Here is a 20,875-nt window from a genome sequence, read left to right on the forward strand (position 1 = left end):
TCTGTGGTCAGGCAAGTTCTTCGGTGTGTTCAATGGGATGTTGATATCTTTCATGGAAAGAAAATACACGTATGCATGGTTATGATTGAACTGTTGAGGAGTCATCGCTTTCTTAAGTTTTTTTTAAACTCACACTCTAGCTCAGTTTCTTTTAGATAAAATATTTAACACTGTTCATCGATAGCTAAGTCTAGCCAAGTACATTTTTTTAGCTGAAGGCAAATACCGTCTCCTTTTTAAGGAAAAAATAGCGGTTGGCTTGGTGCTTCAGTTTTCCCAGAGAATCAAAACGCTTCATTAACATACAATCAGAAGATTGTGACCCAATCCAGCCCATTTGGGGGCGTTGTATGCTGATAACAATGTTGGGATCAACTTCTATGAAAATACTTCTTACAATCTCATCTGTATGTTAGAATATTGTGTAAAAGTCCAATTTGCAAAAGTTTCCTGAGCCTGTATTCTCTCACTCTGGTTCAGTCCACACAACCACGATCATGAGGAAGACTGCTGACTTCACAAATGTCCAGAGGACAATCACTGACCCCTCTACAAGGAGGCTAAGCCACAGAAGGTCCCTACTGAAAGTCAGGCTGTTCTCAGAGGCTGTATCAAAGCATATTCATGGAAAGTTGACTGGAAAAGAAAAGTGTGTGAAGAAAAGGAGTGTAAGCAACAGGGATGAGCTCAGCCTTCAGAGGATTGTCAAATAAAGCAGATTAAAGAGCTTAAGGGAGCTTCACAAGGAGGGGACTGAGACTGGAGTCAGTGGATCAAGAGCCACCACACAGACGGGTCCAGGAATGGACTACAAGTGTTGTGGTCCTAGTCTTAAGCCACTCCTGAACCACAAACAACAATATAAGCTTCTCACCTGGACTTAGGACAAAAAGAACTGGACTATTGCTCAGTGGTCCAAAGTCCTGGTTCTAGGTGAAACTAATTCTAAATTCCATTTGGAAATCAAGGTCCCAGAGTCTGGAAGAAGATCTGGAAGGCACAGAATCCACAGTGCTTGAAGTCCAGTGTTCCACAGTCAGTGATGGTTCAGGGTGCCATTGCCAGTATGCTTTGTTACTTCAGACTTTAATCATCCAATCCACCAAAGAAGAGTCAGCAGAATAAGCTGTTTGGCATTTGCAGAGATTTGGCAAATTTATCATGGGGGTCAACCCACAACCATAGAAAAAGTTAATTGGACTAAAAATGCATCACATATACAAACAACGCTACTGTTGCTTTAAAGTTGAATCAATAAACATGAAAACACTCACTGCTTGAACACTGTACACTGATGTAAGGCCACATGGCGTCTATTTGTGTCGTTTATTCTTAGCTCCAGAATAATTCAGACAGCAGTAGAAGAGCAGAGTCCCTGTCTAAGTTAACACTTTCAAAGAGACGCTGAAGCATCTGAGATATAAAGGAAATGTCCAAGTGGCCCATGGTGCCTTCGATCTCTCATTCTCCCAGGAGGGAGGACAGACTGACGTTTGGCCAGTGCTACACTCATTACAGGCCAGCAGGCACATATCTCCTAATGATTCAGAGCCACACTGAGAGTGGATGGCACCTCTGAGAAGCTTATAATGGGCCTCTGGGGACACCGTAGCTCCAGGCACCTTTTGCTAACTCTTCTCCTTATCCACTTAGCTGGATAGAAGTTTATATATCGCATATATCATTGCTCTGCTGCCTTGGGACTACACAGTTGATGTGTGTGTGGAGAGGCTGGAATGGTAAGTGCTGTTCTTTCTCAGCTATCTCCACTGCAGTGATGCAATCCAGCGCAGCACAGCAATGATCATCCACAGTCAAAATGAAAACCTGCTTTAATGAGACTTGAATCATTTCCTTTGACCTCATCAAGATCTCATAATGCATGGACAGGAAGACAACAGAGAACATAATGGCTCTGAAAATAGCATATTAGTTTCAGTAAAGCACATGATTTCCACTCTTTAGGTTCAGTAAGACAAACACTTACACACCAGGGATGAGCATTTACAGTAAACTCAATATATGAGTGATCTCATCACCCTATGAACAAACACTGGATTGCTTGTTAATAACACATACCATTACCATCTGTTGGTCAAGGACATCTGACTCTCTTTCTGCAGCTAACCAGAGAATGAGCCCTCTCCAGTGATTTATTGATTATACTAATGTGTGTTGGATCAGTAGCATTGATGTTAGCTGTCCTGGCTAACATTTAGATCATTTATAGAGCTGAAACGTGTGTCAGGCTGTTATTGGGTCTGATGTTGAAGTTATTTATTTCAACCTCTTCTAACCATGGCCAATTTTTGCCACTCTTATGAGTCAGTTCTCATTAATTTGTACCCTTTTTTTTTAAGATTTATTTTTTAAAGCGACTACACACATATATCCCTGGGGATATTTTCTGCACCTACTTTAAATGATAAAATTCGTGATTTATATTATCTTTTTAAATACATTTTTTTCTCTTATCACTTCCAGCTCTGATCATGACATAACAAATCATTGGGAACTGTCATGATTTTATGTGTTTAAATAGTGCTGTCAAACGATCAAAATTTTTAATCAGATTAATCATAGGGTTGCTGTGGATTAATTTCGATTAATTATGATTAAATATCATTCATTTTTAATCTCTTTTAATCACGTGTCATTTTGCATAAGCAAAATGACTCAAGAAAGAAGGGAATATATATGCCAGGGCTATTCAATTACAAATTCAACTGGGCCAAATTTTTAAATCAAGAAATGTAGCCGGGCTAGACATGTCTGGCACCCAGAAAGCAGCTGGTAATGTCAAATTTCCAAAAACTACAGATCAATTTGATGAAAAATATTCACTTTTAATTTTTGGCCTCTGATCATGATCTGATTTTTTAAAATTGAATATCTGCTGATACAGAGTCCCGATCCGATACTCATAATTACCTGGATTAGAGTTTCAGTTGTTACTACTAGATATCTCTTATCTCTTATAACTTATTCCATTTAACTCAGTACAGCCAATATTGTTGTAAAAAAACATAAAATCAAATTTCTGCTCAGATTGGTGTAACAGCTCTGTTTCACTTTATCTGTCAAAAAATAAATTTACATATTCACTTAGTGCAGTGTTTAGTATTCAATCAGAACATCAAAATCCATTTAAAGTGGTCAGCTGAATGACCTGAGCAGTCAAAAAAATGAACTCATATAACCTCAGTTTCACTTAGAGGGTTAGTGTAACAGAGTCAAAAATCAAATACAAGGAACTCTTGTAATTTCAGTGCAATTTCTAAAGTGCAACTAGAGCTGCTACATCACTCCCCCTCCCCTCACTTTTTTCTCAGAGACTCAGCAGTGACATGGGGCAAACATCTGAGCTCCAAATGTCTGTAGTGAAGCTAACGGCAGTGAAGTTGCTTTTCTCTAGTATGCTATCATGTACTTCATTGTACAGCTCTGTTAAAGCAGTGCTAGTAATGTATCGTGGAGACGGCAGGGCATAGCTTGGGTCCAAATTCTCCACCACGGAGATGGGCTGGTTGTCCAAAGTGATGAACTCGACCACTTTTTCTGTTATCCTTTTTGCCTTGTTGCTCTCTCGAGGGTATTTATCTCTCCTCTTAAAGTCCAGAGGTTGTTGCTTCGGTGACGCTGCCTGTTGCTCTTGTAAAGTCCCCGTACTCTGCTAAATGTTTTGACCGTAGATGACGGATCAAATTTGTAGTGTTAAACACAGCTCTGCTGCTACCACCTCGTGAAACAGTCATGTTACAGATGCTGCAAGTAGCTTATGGACTGTTTTTGCTCTCACGTTTGAAGTTTTTCCACACTGCTGACATTTTAACACACAGAAGCTAATGTTGCTACTTGCTACTTCTGCTTTGTTGTTACTGGTGCGTTTGCGGACTGTCGTAAATTGTGCTACATTTACGGCAACTGACGTAAATGATCTGCTGGGCTGATCAATAAAAAATGCTTAGTATCAGCCCTGATCTGATACATGTGATTGGGATCGGGACGTCCTTGCTTTTATTCATAGTCTCCCTTTTAAATTTGGCAACATGACAAAAGCACATCAAAAAGTGCATAAAAACACAACAACAGAGCTGTATTTGAACATAACCTGAGGCAGTAGAATTTTTTTTTTTACCTGAATAAAAATAAAACAAATAGAAGTTCTAGCAGAATCCCTGATGAACCTATGCTTCGCGTTAATGTGGTATTTTAAGCTGGAAGTGCTTCGGTGAAAAGAAAACTCCTTCCTGCAGAATCTGCATAATACTTTATATCAGTCGACTGTTCTGTCGTGTTTTTTTTGTACTTAAATTTCCCAGCGAGATGGCCAACGTGCTGTTTAGCGTCTTCCATATCGAGTTGGTTGGTCACTACTGGATCAACGCCCCATTTGCGCATGCGCGGCGGCATGCTCGACGGTAACCCTCCTTGGACAAACTGCCCAAAATGCATTGCCAGAGACGTTTAAGGGATTTTGTGTCATTCTGCGCTGTAAATGGATTGATTGCGTTTAAATTTTTTAATCAGATTAATCATGATGATGGATTAATCCGCATTAATGCGTCAATGTTGACAGCCCTAGTTTTAACTCTTTAAATGCCAGTTGGTTCAATATTCAATTGAGAATGAGATATTTTCCATATAAAAATCATAAGTGGATTTTTAAAAGAATTATTATCAAAAATGGTCCCAAGTCATCAATTACCATGAACATCAAGTTTTATGCATTTTCATGTTTTGTGCAGTGTCCAGAAATTGGTGGAAATAATTCAAAAGATGGACCCCTGGGAAACATTTCAACCCCTACTTCATATGGTTATATTCATAATTTTTTTTTTTTCAATTGATTGATTTATTCTTTGATATCACCTCCAATTCTAATCATGACATCCCTTTAAATACTAACCTTGCAAAGCAGATGGATACACCCGTTTCCTTGTTTTTCACTGGCGAATCCATCTTACAAAGCTCCCATCAGAACTGTTTTGGCCCAGTTAGAAAGTGACAGGACCAATCAGCGACGAAGGGCAGTACTTTCATGTGCAGTAGAGTCATGACGTAAACAAGCAGCAGTAAGAGATGGTGCAGTTATGGAGGAAGAGATTAGCGTGGATGGTGCTAAAGCGCCAGTTTTTTTCAAAACTTGATGACATTTCTTCGTTAAAAGAAGAACAAAAAGCAGCAGTGAGTTGTTTTCTTCTCAAAAACGACAAAATTCGAGTACTTACATGTCTGTAGTCGCCATGTTTTGCGTTATTCGTCAGTAGCTGCACACGTGCAGCTTGGTAGCGGCTACGTCACGTGTTTTGTTGCTCTGATTGGCCTGTAGAGATGTGATGGACAGAATGTTTATGCAGTCATACTCCAAGTATTTTTCAAAGCCTCTGCCTTTTCTCCAGCGTTTCCTATTGAAGCTTTCCCAGATGGAGGTGTGAAACAAATCCATCTGGCATGTCAGGTTATTTAAATACCTGATACTCTGAAATTTTGACTTCCTGTGTGGAGATTTCTGATCAGTGGGTATTGATGCAGTTTGGCAGCTCAGGCACTGAACCTGCAGCAAATCCCCAGTGAAGCACGTTGGAGTGGCACTTCAGAGATGCAATTTCTCACATTTAACATGCAAAACCCAAGCTATAAAAAATCCCACTGTAAGTGGTGCCCTACGGATACATGCTTGGCCCAAAAAGGATAATCAAACTAAGAAATTATAATGGGTTTAAATGGGCAAGAGTTGTCCCCAAGGGATGTATACGTGAGTAGAAGTGAGCAAAAATACACATCTTTGTGCAGTTTATGCCAATCACAGCAACAGAACATAAATTAGGTCAAGAATTACAAAACATAATGCAAAAAATGTGCCCAGGAATACCTAAGGGTTAAATCTGGGTGTGCATGAAAAATATGTTTGAGTTGCAGAATGGACTTCTCATTGACACCTGCAATCCTTCACCAACCTGCAGCCATGCATCTAAAGTTATCCTGTTTCAAAAGCTAATTAAAATCTCTAGACACACAGGTGTCGCTGTTTCATGAGGGGATGAAATGAAAACTGTCATCATTCTTGTTTTTGTCCTTGAGACATCTGTAATATTTCTGCAGGGTGCAGAATAAGGGTTGACGTAAGAACTATGCGATGTTCAGTGATCTGCAATCATTGAGATCACCTCACCCGAGAACTCCTACCAGAGATGCAGCAGGATGGATTATAGATGAATGATAAAAGCAGGTTTCTCTGGCTGAACTTGGGAGTTTAGCATGTACTGCAAATTAATATTCACAACCAGCCCTTTAACCTCAGAGAAGATGTATTTCCCTGGGCTCCAATTAAAGGTAAGACAGTTGTTTTTGCTTCTGCTGTGATTACCTTAACCCCTAAAAACTGAAAATATTCAAGTCATGTTAATATTCAAAATCTGTTTAAAATGGCTCGCACTGAGTCGTCTGATTCACAGCAGCTGTTATCAGCCTTGCTGACAGTACTTGTTAAATTATTGTGTTTCTGTCAAACCAACTGACCCATACATTGTTATTCTCTATCAAGACATGCCTCTTTATTCCCCTTTTTTTATTCCTGTTGGGTTTTTATTCAAGCAGGGTGTAGCTGACAGTGACAACAGGACCACATTAACAATTTTTAATGTTTTCTTTTTCATTTAAAGTTTTTTTTAAAGTGCTGTCTTTACCTAACTGTGTAAGATTTATAATATTTATTTTAAATTAATAAAAGTGTTAATTGGAAATACTTAAAACTGAATTACTTAAAAAAAAAATTAAAACCAGGAAGATCCAGATCTTCTGTCATTGCTCCCGTTTGGTTCTCAACACACCTTTCCAACCTGCAAGACTGGCTAGAGCTGACAGCTCTTTTGTCCTGACTGCCATCAGCCTTCTAAAAACCTCAGCATGACGTTTTTTTCTTAAAGTATTTTATTAAAAAATAGCTCTGAGTTTTTATATATATGAAATTTTTAATTGTAACACTTAATCGTTTTAGTGTGCTTTTCTGATAGACTGTTTAGTCTTTTGTGTGGATTTGTGTGGCTTTGCTGGTTGTAAACAATTATATCATTGTAAATGATAATTGACGTCACTTAAGTTTTCATCGTTATCATCTAGATAAAGAGACTGCAGAGATTTCTTCTTTCATAGAAATTAATTATGTCCAACAGCACTCTGAAAATCAGTACATGTGTTTGTTCCATCCCTAACAGCAAACAGGCAGGATATACAGTTCTGCACTGGCATTACGAGTAGCAAATCTTACCTCTGTCAGGTGATTAAATAATATATGAAAAAATATGTTGAGTCGAATATGTAATGTTGGTGTCAAACTTTTGGTTTCTAACAAAGGTATTATGTTTTTTATATATATAATTTGAGTATGAATATGTCCATGATAATGATAGGTGTGTGCATGCTGTCTTGCAAGTCATTTACAACATTGGCAGAGCAACAGCAGTGATAACCAGTCAATCTTAAACCTCTCTTTGTCTCTCTCTCTCTCTCTCCATTATGTTCTATTTGGGCAGCATGATGTGATTATGGAACAGCCTGCAACTGGCTGACAGACCCTAACAAAGGGTAAACAATACGATGGTTAGCATTCAAGCTAGCATTTATAAATGATGGTAATTGGATTCCAATGGATAAAAAGACCTTCAATATCGGGTTTACTGGTGTGGATTTAATCATTTAAGTCCCGAAAAATTACATGAGATCCAGACTCACTGAAAATGCTGCAAGGGATTCAAAAGCAATCAATAGCGGAAAGGGGATGGCACCACGGCTAGCCTCAAAGGAAAAGAAGTAAGAAACAAAGATTTATGGTGTACAAGTTATTTAACTTTTGATCAACTGTGTCACTTGTCCCGTACGACAGTGCTGGTCTGGAAGGCATTTTAACGATCACATTCAGAGAAAAATGTCACGCAGCCACTATTCTTTGCTTTTGCAGTGGGTCCTTTGATTCTTCTTCTCTGCTCTAAAAATGGTAGCCCGTACATGCAGTGCTTTCCAGCAGCGCAGAAGACTTGATTTTTGATTTATAGAGCTAACATTCAGAATGGCTAAATAAAGCAAAATATAAAGCCAAACCAAACAGTATCGGATCGGTGCATAAACTTGTGTACTCGCTTATACCAGTACCTGAATTTTAAGCAGTATAGAACGTATTTCCAATACTGGCATCGGAATTGGAACAACTCTAATTTTAACTGAAATAATTTCCTGTTTTAGGTGTGTTAAAAATCTATTTTTGAGGAGTATGGATATGATAACAAAATGTTCATAATTACAGTAATGATTAAGATGAGTTTCTTAGCATGCCTGCAGTCTGCAAGGCCAAATATTTGTCACTGAGCAATCAGTAAAACTGAAGGATAAGAGTGATGGCTTTGAATATGAAGTTGTATCAACCATGTGGTAATAAACTAAACTTTATTGATAAAAACAACATGTGAAAATTATTGATGGCATCAGCTGATCACATAGGAGGATAGTTAAGAACAATGCATTCCCAATGAATGGGAGAGATCTAATAAAAGACCAGCCAGTCAAAGAGAGGCTTCAAGTCACATTCTTGGCTATCTATTTATGCACATTTACATTATATATATATATACAGATGCATCTCAAAAAATTAGAGTATCATAAAAAGTTCTTTTTTTTTGGTCACTCTTTTCTGAAACTTGTTACACATAGAGTGAAATATTTCAGGCCTTTATTCCTTGAAATGTCAATGATTATGACTTACAGATAAGAAAACCCAAAATTCAGTGTCACATAAGATCAATAAAAAAATTATGTTTTACACAGAAATGTCAGGGTTCTGAAAAGTATGTTGATTTTTATGCACTCAATACTTGGTTGGGCCTTCTTTTGCATGAATAACTCCATCAATGTGGCGTGGCATGGAGGCAATCAGCCTGTGGCATTGCTCAGGTGTAATGGAAGCCCAGGTTGCTTTGATAGCGGCCTTTAGGTCATCTGCATTGTTGGGTCTGGTGTCTCTCATCTTCCTCTTGACAATACCCCATAGATTCTCTGTGGGGTTCAGGTCAGGCCAGTTTGCTGGCCAATCAAGTACAGTAACACCATGGTCATTGAAGCAGCTTTTGGTACATTTGGCAGTGTGGGCAGGTGCCAAGTCCTGCTGGAAAATGAAATCAGCATCTCCATAAAGCTGGTCAGCAGAAGGAATCATGAAGTGCTATAAAATGTCCTGGTAAATAGCTGCGTTGACTGTGGACTTCAGAAAATACAGTGGACCAACACCAGCAGATGCCATGGCAGCCCAAATCATCACTGTGGAAACTTCACACTGGACTTCAGGCAATGTGGATTCTGTGCCTCTCCACTCCTCCTCCAGACTCTGGGACCTAGAAGAGTCACTTTTTATGGACTAAATCTAGACTAAAATGTTTTGAGTTTCCATCGACTAAAGCTAGACTAAAACTAAAAGGGGTAGAAATTACTAAAATGGGACTAAAATTAAAATGCATTTCATTTAAAGACTAAAACTAAAACTAAAATTAAAAATAGCTGCCAAAATTAACACTGTGATGCAGACCCAGCTTACTGACATTAGGCTCTACATTGCAGCCCAAAATCTTTTGATGGTCTCCAGATTTCATGATTCCTTGCACACAGTCAAGGCACCCAGTGCCAGAGGCAGCAAAACAACCCCAAAACATTTTTGAACCAGTGTTAATTTTGTCCCCACATTTTAGTCTTTACTTTAAGTCCAAGCATTTATCTTCTTGCCCAAATTTGGTACCAAATCAAGGTATTTTGTTCCCTGTATTCTGCTAAACCTGTGGTCCCTGCTTTGTACAGCTGAGAGGCAGAATAGATACAGATGCATTGCATTTTGACAGAATTACCCACAGTGGAGAAATATCACAGATTTGAATGTCCAACAAAAACTAAATTATATTTTAGTCTAGTTTTAGTCATCACAGCTCTTTTTTTGTTAGTTTTAGTCTAATTTTTGTCATGGGAATAAAGGCTGTCGACGAATAGTTTTAGTCGACAAAATTAACACTGACTCTGCTGTGCCTGAAAGTACTACCCCTCATTGCTGATTGGTCCTGTCACTTTCTAACCGAGCCCAAACGGTTCAGACAGGAGCTTTGCAAGATGGATTCGCCAGTGAGAAACATGGAAACAGGCATATCCATCAGCTTTGCAAGGGTAAAAGACCTATAAACCAATCAAATCATCATCATCAAATCATCTGAAAAACCACTCATACACAGCGTTTGGGAAAGGGCAGAGCCTTTGAAAAAAAAAAAAAAAACTTGGAAGGTGACTGGATGAATGTTCTGTCACATCTTTACAGGCCACTCAGAGCAACAAAACGTGACGTAGCCCCTAACGAGGAGTAAACTCCATAGAGAACTGCATAACACATACCATGGCGACAGTAAACTTTTGTTGTTTTTGAAAAGAAAAGAATTCAGTGCTGTATTTGATCTTCTTTTAAAGAAATGTCATCAAGTTCTTATAAAACTTATGCTTTAGCAGCATCCATGCCAATGTCTTCCTCCATAATTGCACCGGCCTCTTCTCGCTGCTTGCACATGTAACGACTCCACCACACCTGAAAGTACTGCCCCTCAACGCTGATTGGTCCTGTCACTTTCTAACCGGGCCCAAACGGTTCAGATGGGAGCTTTGCAAGATGGATTCGCCAGTGAGAAACACGGAAACAGGCATATCCATCTGCTTTGCCGGGTTGGTCTCTTTACTCTCCTTGGAAAACTTGGCTACAGTGAAAGTAAATGCTTTGAGCCACACTAGCCATTCATGCAAAACACAGAACACCGTGCATCACACAGCGCGATGTCTATGGCCATATGTGGGTATTGACTGATATAAGCGAAGTCTCAAGGTTGATAATTTCTTCAAGGATATTTTGTAACTGAGTGACTTGAATTACTCAAGGAATCATTTCAGCCCTACTTTGAACCTCTTATGAGGCAGCGAAAAAAATTCTGTCAAAGTATCTACCAACACTTTAATATAATTCAAAAGTTATCTTATATTCAAAAGTTCTAAAGTATAACAGAAAGTATGGTATTTTATCAATTAAGCCATTGATTGAAATGTTTGTGTGTAATTCTATGTCAACCCATTTTTGCCAGCAGTATTACACAAGGTAGCAAGGAAGCTGATCAGCCGTCAGGGGCCAGGGCAGCTGTAGCTGCTGAACTCATCCGTACTTATTATGACGATAGAAGCTCAGCCCAACCCTCTCTTAAAATAACTTATGGACTCGGCACGGTTAAAAGAAAATAACAACTTGCCTGACAGATTTACTAGAGCTAAGGTGTGTTCACAGGACACATTCTTGGCGCTTCTTCTTTGCATTCTTGAGGCGAGCAGAACGCTTCCTCTTCGTAATCAATCAGGTTTGAGTTCTTTTTATGATCCTGTACTTTAATCTGGGTGTGTGTGACAAACAACTGTCTGATTTTTACTGGAAAAAAAGATTATGTAAGACAAAAATATCATACTGTCCTTGTATCATCTTACAATTTTGTTTTGTTCAGATTTAATGTTTTTAGTATCCAATGAGGATTCACTTTCAAGACTGGAATATTCATAAAAAATATACAGTGCTTAACAAATTTATTAGACCACCCTACCCTAACCAAAGTAAGGTTTATGCCACAGCTGCCCTAAACAACATTGGTAATTACCAAAATCATTTTTTTGTGTTTCTGCAATGATTAACACACCAATATGTAGAAGTTCTCTAACCAAAATGATATTTTTAATGCTAAAAAATAATTATTATTGTTATCCTTGAATTTTCAAATTTACTGATCTACACAAAAAACTGATAAAATAGTAAAGCACATTGTTATATCTTGATTAATATGTCAAATTATAGTTATTTACTTGCATTCCTGAACAGAAAAATGAGTTTTAGTGGTTGAATGTTATGCTTGATTCATTTCTGACTTCTCAGAGAAGCCCAGTGAGCCGGCTCAAATTTGGGTATAAAAAGGTGAATTCAGTTTGAAATCCCTCATTTCTGTTCAAAATGGTAAAACGTGGAGAGCTCACTGAAAATGAAAGAGTCCGCATTAAAGCACCTCATGATGCTGGATGGTCTCTGAGACAAATATGACAGGTGGTCTAATAAATTTGTTAAGCCCTGTACATTCACTATGACTGTTTCCGACTGTAAAACAACAACCTGTTGTCCCCAATATCTGATCTGACCTCGATTTAGGATCAGTCCACAGAGTCCAGAGGGATTCTATGGATAATGATTCCTCACTGCTGCTTAAAGAGCTCCAAGTTCTCCTGCTGAGTGAAAACTTGACTTTAAGCACTAGTCTGAGCCCCTACTGTTGTTGTTCTTATGCATGCCCATTCTATCAGAATCCCCCTGACACCCCTTTAATCCAACTCTGGACATCCTATGTCCAGAGTTGGATTAAATTTTCTGACATTTTTTACCGAAACGAATTTTTACCATTTGATGAGACCTGGAGTTAAATACACTGCACGATTTATAAATGATGTCCTGTTTAAACATAAGAGATCAAGACCACCATTTCACTTCTTGTTGGCATAAAATTAAATTGTATATAAATAAATTCAGTTGATATTAGTCTGGCATTATTTATTATACTGAGGAATGACGGGATCACATTTATTAAGGCCTGACATGCGAAAAACTGGTGAGGGGTGCAGACAGGACTGGACTCCATTAGGATGAGGGAGCTGAGTGCAGCTGTGCATGGTGGTTAAATTGTTCATCTATGATAAAAATCTTTGTAACTTGTTGAAACAAAATTAGACAAGAGAAATAATTCTCCTTCTGTCTTGAAAAGCATACAGTCTGTATCAGCCTCTCTTATGGACAGCGTGTCTGCTGAGCTGAAGTGATGCTGCGCTGATGGGCGCTCTGCTGTGCGTCTTTTATACGTTGTTCCTCCCTGCTCTAAAGAGAGTTCAACATGCAGTATTTAACTCAATTATTGAATCATATTAAGCCCTGCCTTTGCTATAATAAGATGTAGTTCATCAATGATCAATGAACTAATTAAAAAGTCTTCTACTTTGACTTCTCTGCATGTATTCCCTCCCTTCTGACTCAGCTTTTATTTAGTCATGCTCTCCCCTAACATCCCAACCACACTACCTGACCAGCTCTGACGTCACGTGAGCTCTAGCCAGTCAACACTGCAGCCTTTGAAAACTTACACCAGCCTGAGCATAGGTCTCCTGTGTCACCTCATGAAGGACATACAGCAGCTATTTCTGAGGATTAAAACATCAAGATCCTTCACACTGAAATTCCTGAAACACCAGAATGCTGGACGCAGCGACAGCCTGTCTTGTCCACAGTTAAAACACATAAAGAAGGCACACCGGTATTTGAGTGGTTAAGGCACACACCATGTACACAGGCGACCTGGGTTCGAATCTGGCCCATGGCACTATCTCCTGCATGTCTCTCCCTGTTTCCGACTCTATCTACTGTCCTATCAAATAAAAGCCAAAAATAAATCTTTAAAAAAAAAAGAAAGTTTCGCCGCCAAAGTCAGCCTGCTGTGTACATGGATTGGGCTTACAGCTACGTACTGATCCACAGCAAAGGTATTTCTAAAAGTAATTCTGGCACCAGTGCAGCAGTAATTTATTTAAGCGTCCTAACCCAGATGTAATATTACTCATAAGTTTGAAATCTCGTTTTTTTCATGTTAAATAAGGTAACATTAGCAGAAACTAACGTCATTTCTAATGCTGTATCTTAATAAATATCATAAATACTTGCATATAACTTGACTCCGCCAGATTTAAATTCTTAAAATACTGCTTTTTATTGAAATTATTGATTTAGATGGCTTAGTTAATAGTTGAAATATTAGGCCTAAATAAAAGTCTATTTACACATTCATGTGCCATCATGATTATTAGTGATGGGAATTTCGGCTCTTTTCAGTGATGTGGCTCATTTGGCTCGACTCAGTATAAAGAGTCGGCTATTTCGGCTCCTAAACGGTTCTTCATTCAGGTCCCAGTTTGGCTTCATATGACTTGTCAATTTAAGCAATATTGCAACATACGATTGGTATTTCAGCAGGTATTTTATACCAACTATGCTCAATTTTTAAATCTGATGAAAATATCATGAAATTTTTCAAAATCTGCCTCCCCAAAACACCTTGTGGATCAAACGAAATCTGCTCACTGGCTGGGATGTGTGACACATCTAACAGAAAACACGACTCATTAATGCATGGTGGGCCTGTGGATGAGGATTAAAGATCATCCCTACTAATCAATCAAATAACACACAGACACACACAATCTATGTACAAATGATAATACTACTTCTAATAATAATAATAATTATATATATATATATATATATATATATATATATATATATATATATATATATAATTTTTTATTTTTTCCCAGGTGCTGCGATCAACAGATCCAAGCTCTAATTGTGTGTTTACATGTCAGGGTTTTAACTTAACAAAATCACTGTCCTGTGTGATATAGAAGCTTATCAGTTCTAAGGTATGTGTACATGATAGATCCTTGATAAGGCTTTTGGCACTCTTGAAGTGAGTGGAATATTTCAGCTGCAGCATGAAATCAAAACAAGTTTGAGTACATCCTTTGGCCCTATACTTAAATCTGGGTGTGCATGACAGATATGTTTGAGTCACAGCATGGATTGTCACCTGCAATCCTTAACCAACTTAGAACTTAATATCCTGTTTCAAAAGCTGGTCTAACAAGTCTCTAGACACACAGTTGTCGTTGTTTCATGAGGAGATGAAATGAAAATGGTCATCATTCTTGTTTTTGTCCTTGAGACATCTGGTATAAGGGTTGGGAAGTAAATCACAGATGTTCAATGATCTGCAATCATTAAGATCACCTCACCCAAGAACTCCTACCAGGGATGCAGCAGGTGAATGAATAATGATTCAGCAGATGAATAATAAAAACTGGTTTCTCTGGCTGAACTTGGGAGTGTAGCGTGTACTGCACATCAGTATTAACAACCAGCCCTTTAACCTCAGAGGAGACATATTTGCCTGGGCTCCAATTAAAGGTAAGACAGTTGTTTTTGCTCCTGCTGTGATTACCTTAACCCCTAAAAACTGAAAATATTCAAGTCATGTTAATATTCAAAATCTGTTTAAAATGGCTTGCACTGAGTCGTCTTTGATTTACAGCAGCTGTTATCAGCCTTGCTGACAGTACTTGTTAAATAGTACTGACCCATACATTGTTATTCTCTATCAAGACATGCCTCTTTATTCACTGTTTTTATTCCTGTTGGGTTTTTATTCAAGCAGGGTGTACCTGACAGTGACAACAGGACCACTTTATCAATTTTTAATGTTTTCTTGTTCATTTAAATCAGAACTCTAATACTGGTAATTTACCCAGCAGTTTTAAGTAGTTTTTTTAAAGTGCTGTCTGTACCTAACTGTGTGAGATTTGTAATATTTATTTTAATCTAATCGAAATGTTAATAGGAAATACTTACAACTGAAGACAAAAGATCCAGATCTTCTGTCATTGCTCCCGTTTGGTTCTCAACACACCTTTCCAACTTGCAAGACTGGCTAGAGCTGACAGCTCTTTTGTCCTGACTGCCATCAGCCTTCTAAAAACCTCAGCATGACTTTTTTTCTTAAAATATTTTATTAAAAAATAGCTCTGTGAGTTTCCATATATATGGAATTTTTAATTGTTAAGCTTAATCATTTTAGTGTGCTTTTCTGATAGACTATTTAGTCTTTTATTGTGGATTTGTGTGGCTTTGCTGGCTGTAAACAATTATCTCATTTTCAAACTTTTGGTTGTTTTTTATTTTGATGAGGGTGGTTTCAGTGCTGTGGTGAGTGCGAAATCCTGACCAAAGAGGTTCGTGGAGCTCATGGTTGGACATATGTAGCTGGAGCTGGCAACAACTGCTTTTTCAAGAATTTTGCTATATATAGGTAGATAGATAGTGCTTTAATTAAGGAAATACTTGTAATGTGTGCATGTCAGAAAAATAAATTTTTCAGCTTTACAAAAATAATCAAAACACAAATAGATGAAAGTCTGCTGAACCAGTTTTATCCTGGTGTCAATACATTCCCTACTTAGAGGGTGTTGGCCAAGTACAACGTTGGGTACTACTTTCAAGCCTTGCCAAGAATGTGACCTGAGGCCTTTCTTTGACTGGCTGATCTTTTATTAGATCACTCCCGTTCATTGGCAGTGAAGCTACATTGTTCTTAACTTCATCCCCTTATGTGATCAGCTGTCGCCATCAATAATGCTCACGTTGTTTTTATCAGTAAATTTTATTAACAAATGGTTGATACAACTTCATATTCAAAGCCATCACTCTTATTCTTCAGTTTTACTGTTGGTCCATGACAAATATTTGGCCTTACAGACCGCAGGCATGTTAAGAAACCCATCTTAATCTATAACTGCTGGTCATTCCAAAAGCTCACGAGTCAAACTGATGTCCACTTCAAGGTGTAATCTTCACAGAAGAACTGGCGTGTGTGGAGCACCGTGAAAACTGAAATAAGACAATTAACAGTTTGAAACAATAATACATCATATAAAGTCTGACATACATCTTAACATAACGCTACAACTCATAAGCAATAAAATAATATTTGTTCGCCTGAAGACCAACAGAAAAAGGGAACAAAAAAAGGACAACGGGTATATACTTTTGTCACGCTGAAACCCGCAAATCTCTCTCTGAGTCCTTCCCGGTAGCTAGCTTCTGGTCGCTATCACGTCACCCTCAATAAACTTTATTGACAGAGCGAACATTACAGACAAAATAATAAATAAAATAATAACTTGACTAATAATGTAACAAACAGTACCAAAACAGACATTTTATGTCTGAATACAAAAATTAAACAATCTGGCAGCCATGTAAATAAATTTAGGTACCTTAACCTCTCATGTTGTCATGGCAACTTAAACAAACTGACAGCGTCAGCTACATAATCATTACAGTTATTATGAAAACTTGTATTCTCATTATCAACAATAAGCTACAACAGATTTTGAACACACTTAAACAGGTAATTGTCAGTTAAAATGATTTCATATATTCTGTAAATCTGTCCAGCAGTGGTCTGAGGATTGATGCATGTGTCAGTGCCATCCATAACAGTAAACTGACTGAATCATAGTCTTGCATTGCTATTTAGAGTACCATATTTAATTCAAGGGTGTCAGATCACAACAGGGAGTGATGTTTATTACATCCATAATCACGACGGGTGCGTGCAACCTGTCTTGAAAGTCATTTACATCGGCACAAGCAGCAGGGATAACCAGTGAATGTAAAATCTCAAACACGTCCTGATCTGACCTTGTCTGGTATCAGAGGTGCTGGCAGACTAGATGTAGTATCATAGCAGCTGAATGAAACTAAAATAGACCCACTGCTGAACAGTTCATTTATTCAAGTCATCAGTTTTCTCAACACTTTAGTCTTTAGCGTCAAGCTATCAAAAGATTAGCAACTGACTGTTTGTCTTACTATAATTGGAGAGCTGTCTGTATGTATGGATGTCTCACTTTGTAAACCTCCCTGTTGCTCCAGTTGTCATTCAAACCTCTCAAAGGACTTATTAGGTATACTGGTTCGCAACTGGGACCATGACAAAATCATATATATATATATATATTTTTTTTTCTATAAAATGGCAAATTACAGTGCTGTTTTTGCTACAGTTGGCCCCCACTTACCTCCCCCTCCACCAGTATCGCTGATGTGAAGTGAACGTATTGCGTCACTTCCTGTTTGCGCTCTTATGCTACTGTTGGTTTTTCTCTGACCGTAGATCAAGCTAAAGTTAAACTCTTTCAACTGCTAACCACTACTGTTTTACAGCTGTTGTGCATTTAGGTGTACATATAGTTAACAACAAGCACCCTCGCAGTGTTGCTGCTTTTCTCTTAGCCTCCATTTCGTCTTTCGCCACAACTTAGCCTAGCTTAGCCTCAGCTGCTCTGCCTGTCCTGCTCGATGACCCAGCTGTTCAGCTTTTCCCAGTCCTACTTTACCGATAATGGTACGTGTTTTAAATGTAGTTTATTTGTAGTTCTGGAAGACAGAGTAACGCTTTAGGAAATGCGGCTCCACACCAATGAATCTCAGTGAGTGGATGAGTGGCTGTACGGGGAAAGCAAAGCCGTAACACAAAGACACACTCGGCTCACCACCAACGGCTTCATGTTTCTAACAGATTTCCCCTCTCTGCGACACACCTGCAGAAAATAAAACTAATAGATAGATGGATGAGCCAGTGTACAATTTGAAGCAAACGTGTTTTGACCAGTACAACAACACCTGTGCAAAAAGTTCCGGCTACATAGCACTGTTTAAACCAGAGAAAATATGATTTGATTATGGACCACACAAATGTTTAACAACTTTTTTCCTGGGTTTTTTTTTGTGTGTATACAGGTCTATGTGTATTGATAGTATGGTTGCAAGATGTATAAAAGGTGCAAGACTGCTGACTAGACATGATCAGAGGTATAAGAAACGTCAGGATGTGGCCAGATTTACATGAGATAAGTGAAAAATGTCCATGTGAGGTGAGGGATCCTTCTTACAGTATCAGAAGCTGGGTTTCCATTATAGTTTTTCGCAAAATAAAGGCAATATTTCTTAATTTTCAACCAAGTACAGTTGCACTGAAGGGAGTTTTAGGCCTGAGCCTTGCAATTCTCTTGAAATCTCATCTTGTGTGACTCCGCTGCAAGGAAGCTGGATGTTCAAAACCTGTTGCATGTTGGAAGGGTTATGATTACATCTACAGCGGGTGCCTTGATAATTTTGAACAAAAGATGAAGGCAACGGATGATAGTTCAGAGGCAAAGTCCGAATGAATGGCAAAAGCCACATATAATGTTTGATGTTAAGAAAAGTCTCATCTCCTCTCCTGTCCACACTGCGCCATGTTGGCTCAGAGTGAACTGATCATGTGACACCATAAGCTACATTCTGTGACTTGTAAATGCGGAAAAAGTGTTTCCACTGAATTTGAACCACATGCCTCTAAAATCAGACTCACACATTGTTGGGTTTACTGTACCTTCTGATGTGGTTTACCAGTCATGCAAAATAATAACATCAGATTTCTTTTTCCATTTTCCACAGATGCCAGGGTCTAGAAAAACAAAACTTTGCAGAACGCTAGCGGCTATCATCCTTGCCAGCTCAGTTGTGGCATTCTTTTTGTCTTTTGAGCCTCGATCCAATGTTTGCCAGTCTACGACAGTGCGGTTGCATGAAGTGCAACACGTTGAAGGCGTGGATCCAAATGAGAAGCCCATACTCCTGCTGTGGATGTGGCCTCTTGGTATTAGGTTCCATCTCCAAACTTGTGCTAGACTCTACAACATCACTGGCTGTGTTCTGACAGATAACAGAACCCTCTACAACAAAGCCCAGGGAGTCGTTTTCTTTCATAAACAAATCCACGGAAATCTTGAGAACTTACCCACGGACCCACGTCCTCCTTTTCAGAAGTGGATTTGGTTTCATGTAGAATCTCCGAGGAACACACAGATAAAGCGGGGATTGGACAACTTATTCAACCTGACACTGAGCTACAGAAGAGATGCTGACATTGTGGTGAGGAATGAGCTCACCATCAGGGACACTGAAAATACAGAACCCATTGTTCTGCCCAAGAAGGACAACCTGGTTTGTTGGATTGTCAGCAACAGAAATAAAGCAACTGTAACATCTGGGAGGGAACAATACTACACAGAACTGTCCAAATACATTAACATCAGCGTTTTTGGTAAAGGTTTCACTGGGAAGAGGTTGAGCTATGACCAATATTACTCCACCATTGGTAGCTGTAAGTTTTACCTCTCCTTTGAGAACTCGATCTGCGTAGACTACATTGTTGAGAAGCTCAACGGGCCCCTCGTGGCAGGGACTGTCCCTGTAGTTTTGGGTCCTCCAAGAGCAAACTACGAACAGTTTGTTCCCTCAGAAGCTTTCATTCATGTGAAAGATTTCCCCGATCATAAAGCTCTGGCTGAGTTTCTCCTCCGTTTGGACAAAAACGATACAGAGTACATGCGCTACTTTGAGTGGAGGAAGTACTACTCCGTCTCCCCTCACCTCCTCTCAACCAGGAATGAATTCATTCAGCCCATCTGCCTCGCCTGTGAGCATATTTCAAGAGACCGTAATTTCCATGTGGTTAATGACATTTACAGATGGTACTATTCAGGGATCATTCGCTGAAGGTCAAACAGGACTGGGTTTGCATAGATTGTGAATAGTATCTTTGATTATTCTGCCTGTAACCCAGTGAAGTCTGCATATGAGCTAACAGAATTATAATTATGATTGGAATTATTTTAAGTAGATATGTTCCTAGCCATTTTTTTTCCTTCCTATAACCGATTCGGATGCCAAGGTGTTGGATATTGGCCTTTACTGAGTCCCAATCCGATGTCAGTGTGAACTTTCTGGATAGACTGCTAGCAAATTATTTTAAACCTATTTGACTCAGAACATGGCTCAACTAATCATAGTGTACAGCATCTCTGTGACCCTAGTTGATTTTCTGCTGATTATTAGAACAATAACACAGGGGGCTACACCCTGGGCTCTCTCTCTCCATTATGCTCTATTTGGGCAGCATGATGTGATTATGGAGCAGCCTGCAACTGGCTGACAGACCCTAACAAAAGGTAAACAATACGATGGTTAGCATTCAAGCTAGCATTTATAAATGATGGTAATTGGATTCCAATGGATAAAAAGACCTTCAATATTGGGTTTACTGGTGTGGATTTGATCATTTAAGTCCCGAAAAAT

The 20,875-nt window shown here is 38.7% G+C and overlaps 1 protein-coding gene across 1 annotated transcript in view; it reads left to right on the forward strand.

Annotated features, from left to right (window-relative positions):
- LOC121524199 (4-galactosyl-N-acetylglucosaminide 3-alpha-L-fucosyltransferase 9-like) overlaps positions 1 to 20,296 on the forward strand; it is a 37,664-nt gene extending 17,368 nt beyond the window's left edge. Inside the window, exon 2 of the mRNA XM_041809473.1 lies at positions 19,304 to 20,296. Coding sequence (XP_041665407.1) covers positions 19,304 to 20,296 — 993 coding nt within the window. The remainder of the gene's footprint in view (positions 1 to 19,303) is intronic.
- The last annotated feature ends 579 nt before the right edge of the window (positions 20,297 to 20,875 follow it).

This window comes from Cheilinus undulatus, linkage group 16 (genome assembly GCF_018320785.1).
Source record: "Cheilinus undulatus linkage group 16, ASM1832078v1, whole genome shotgun sequence".
In the NCBI taxonomy this organism is placed as follows: Eukaryota; Metazoa; Chordata; class Actinopteri; order Labriformes; family Labridae; genus Cheilinus; species Cheilinus undulatus.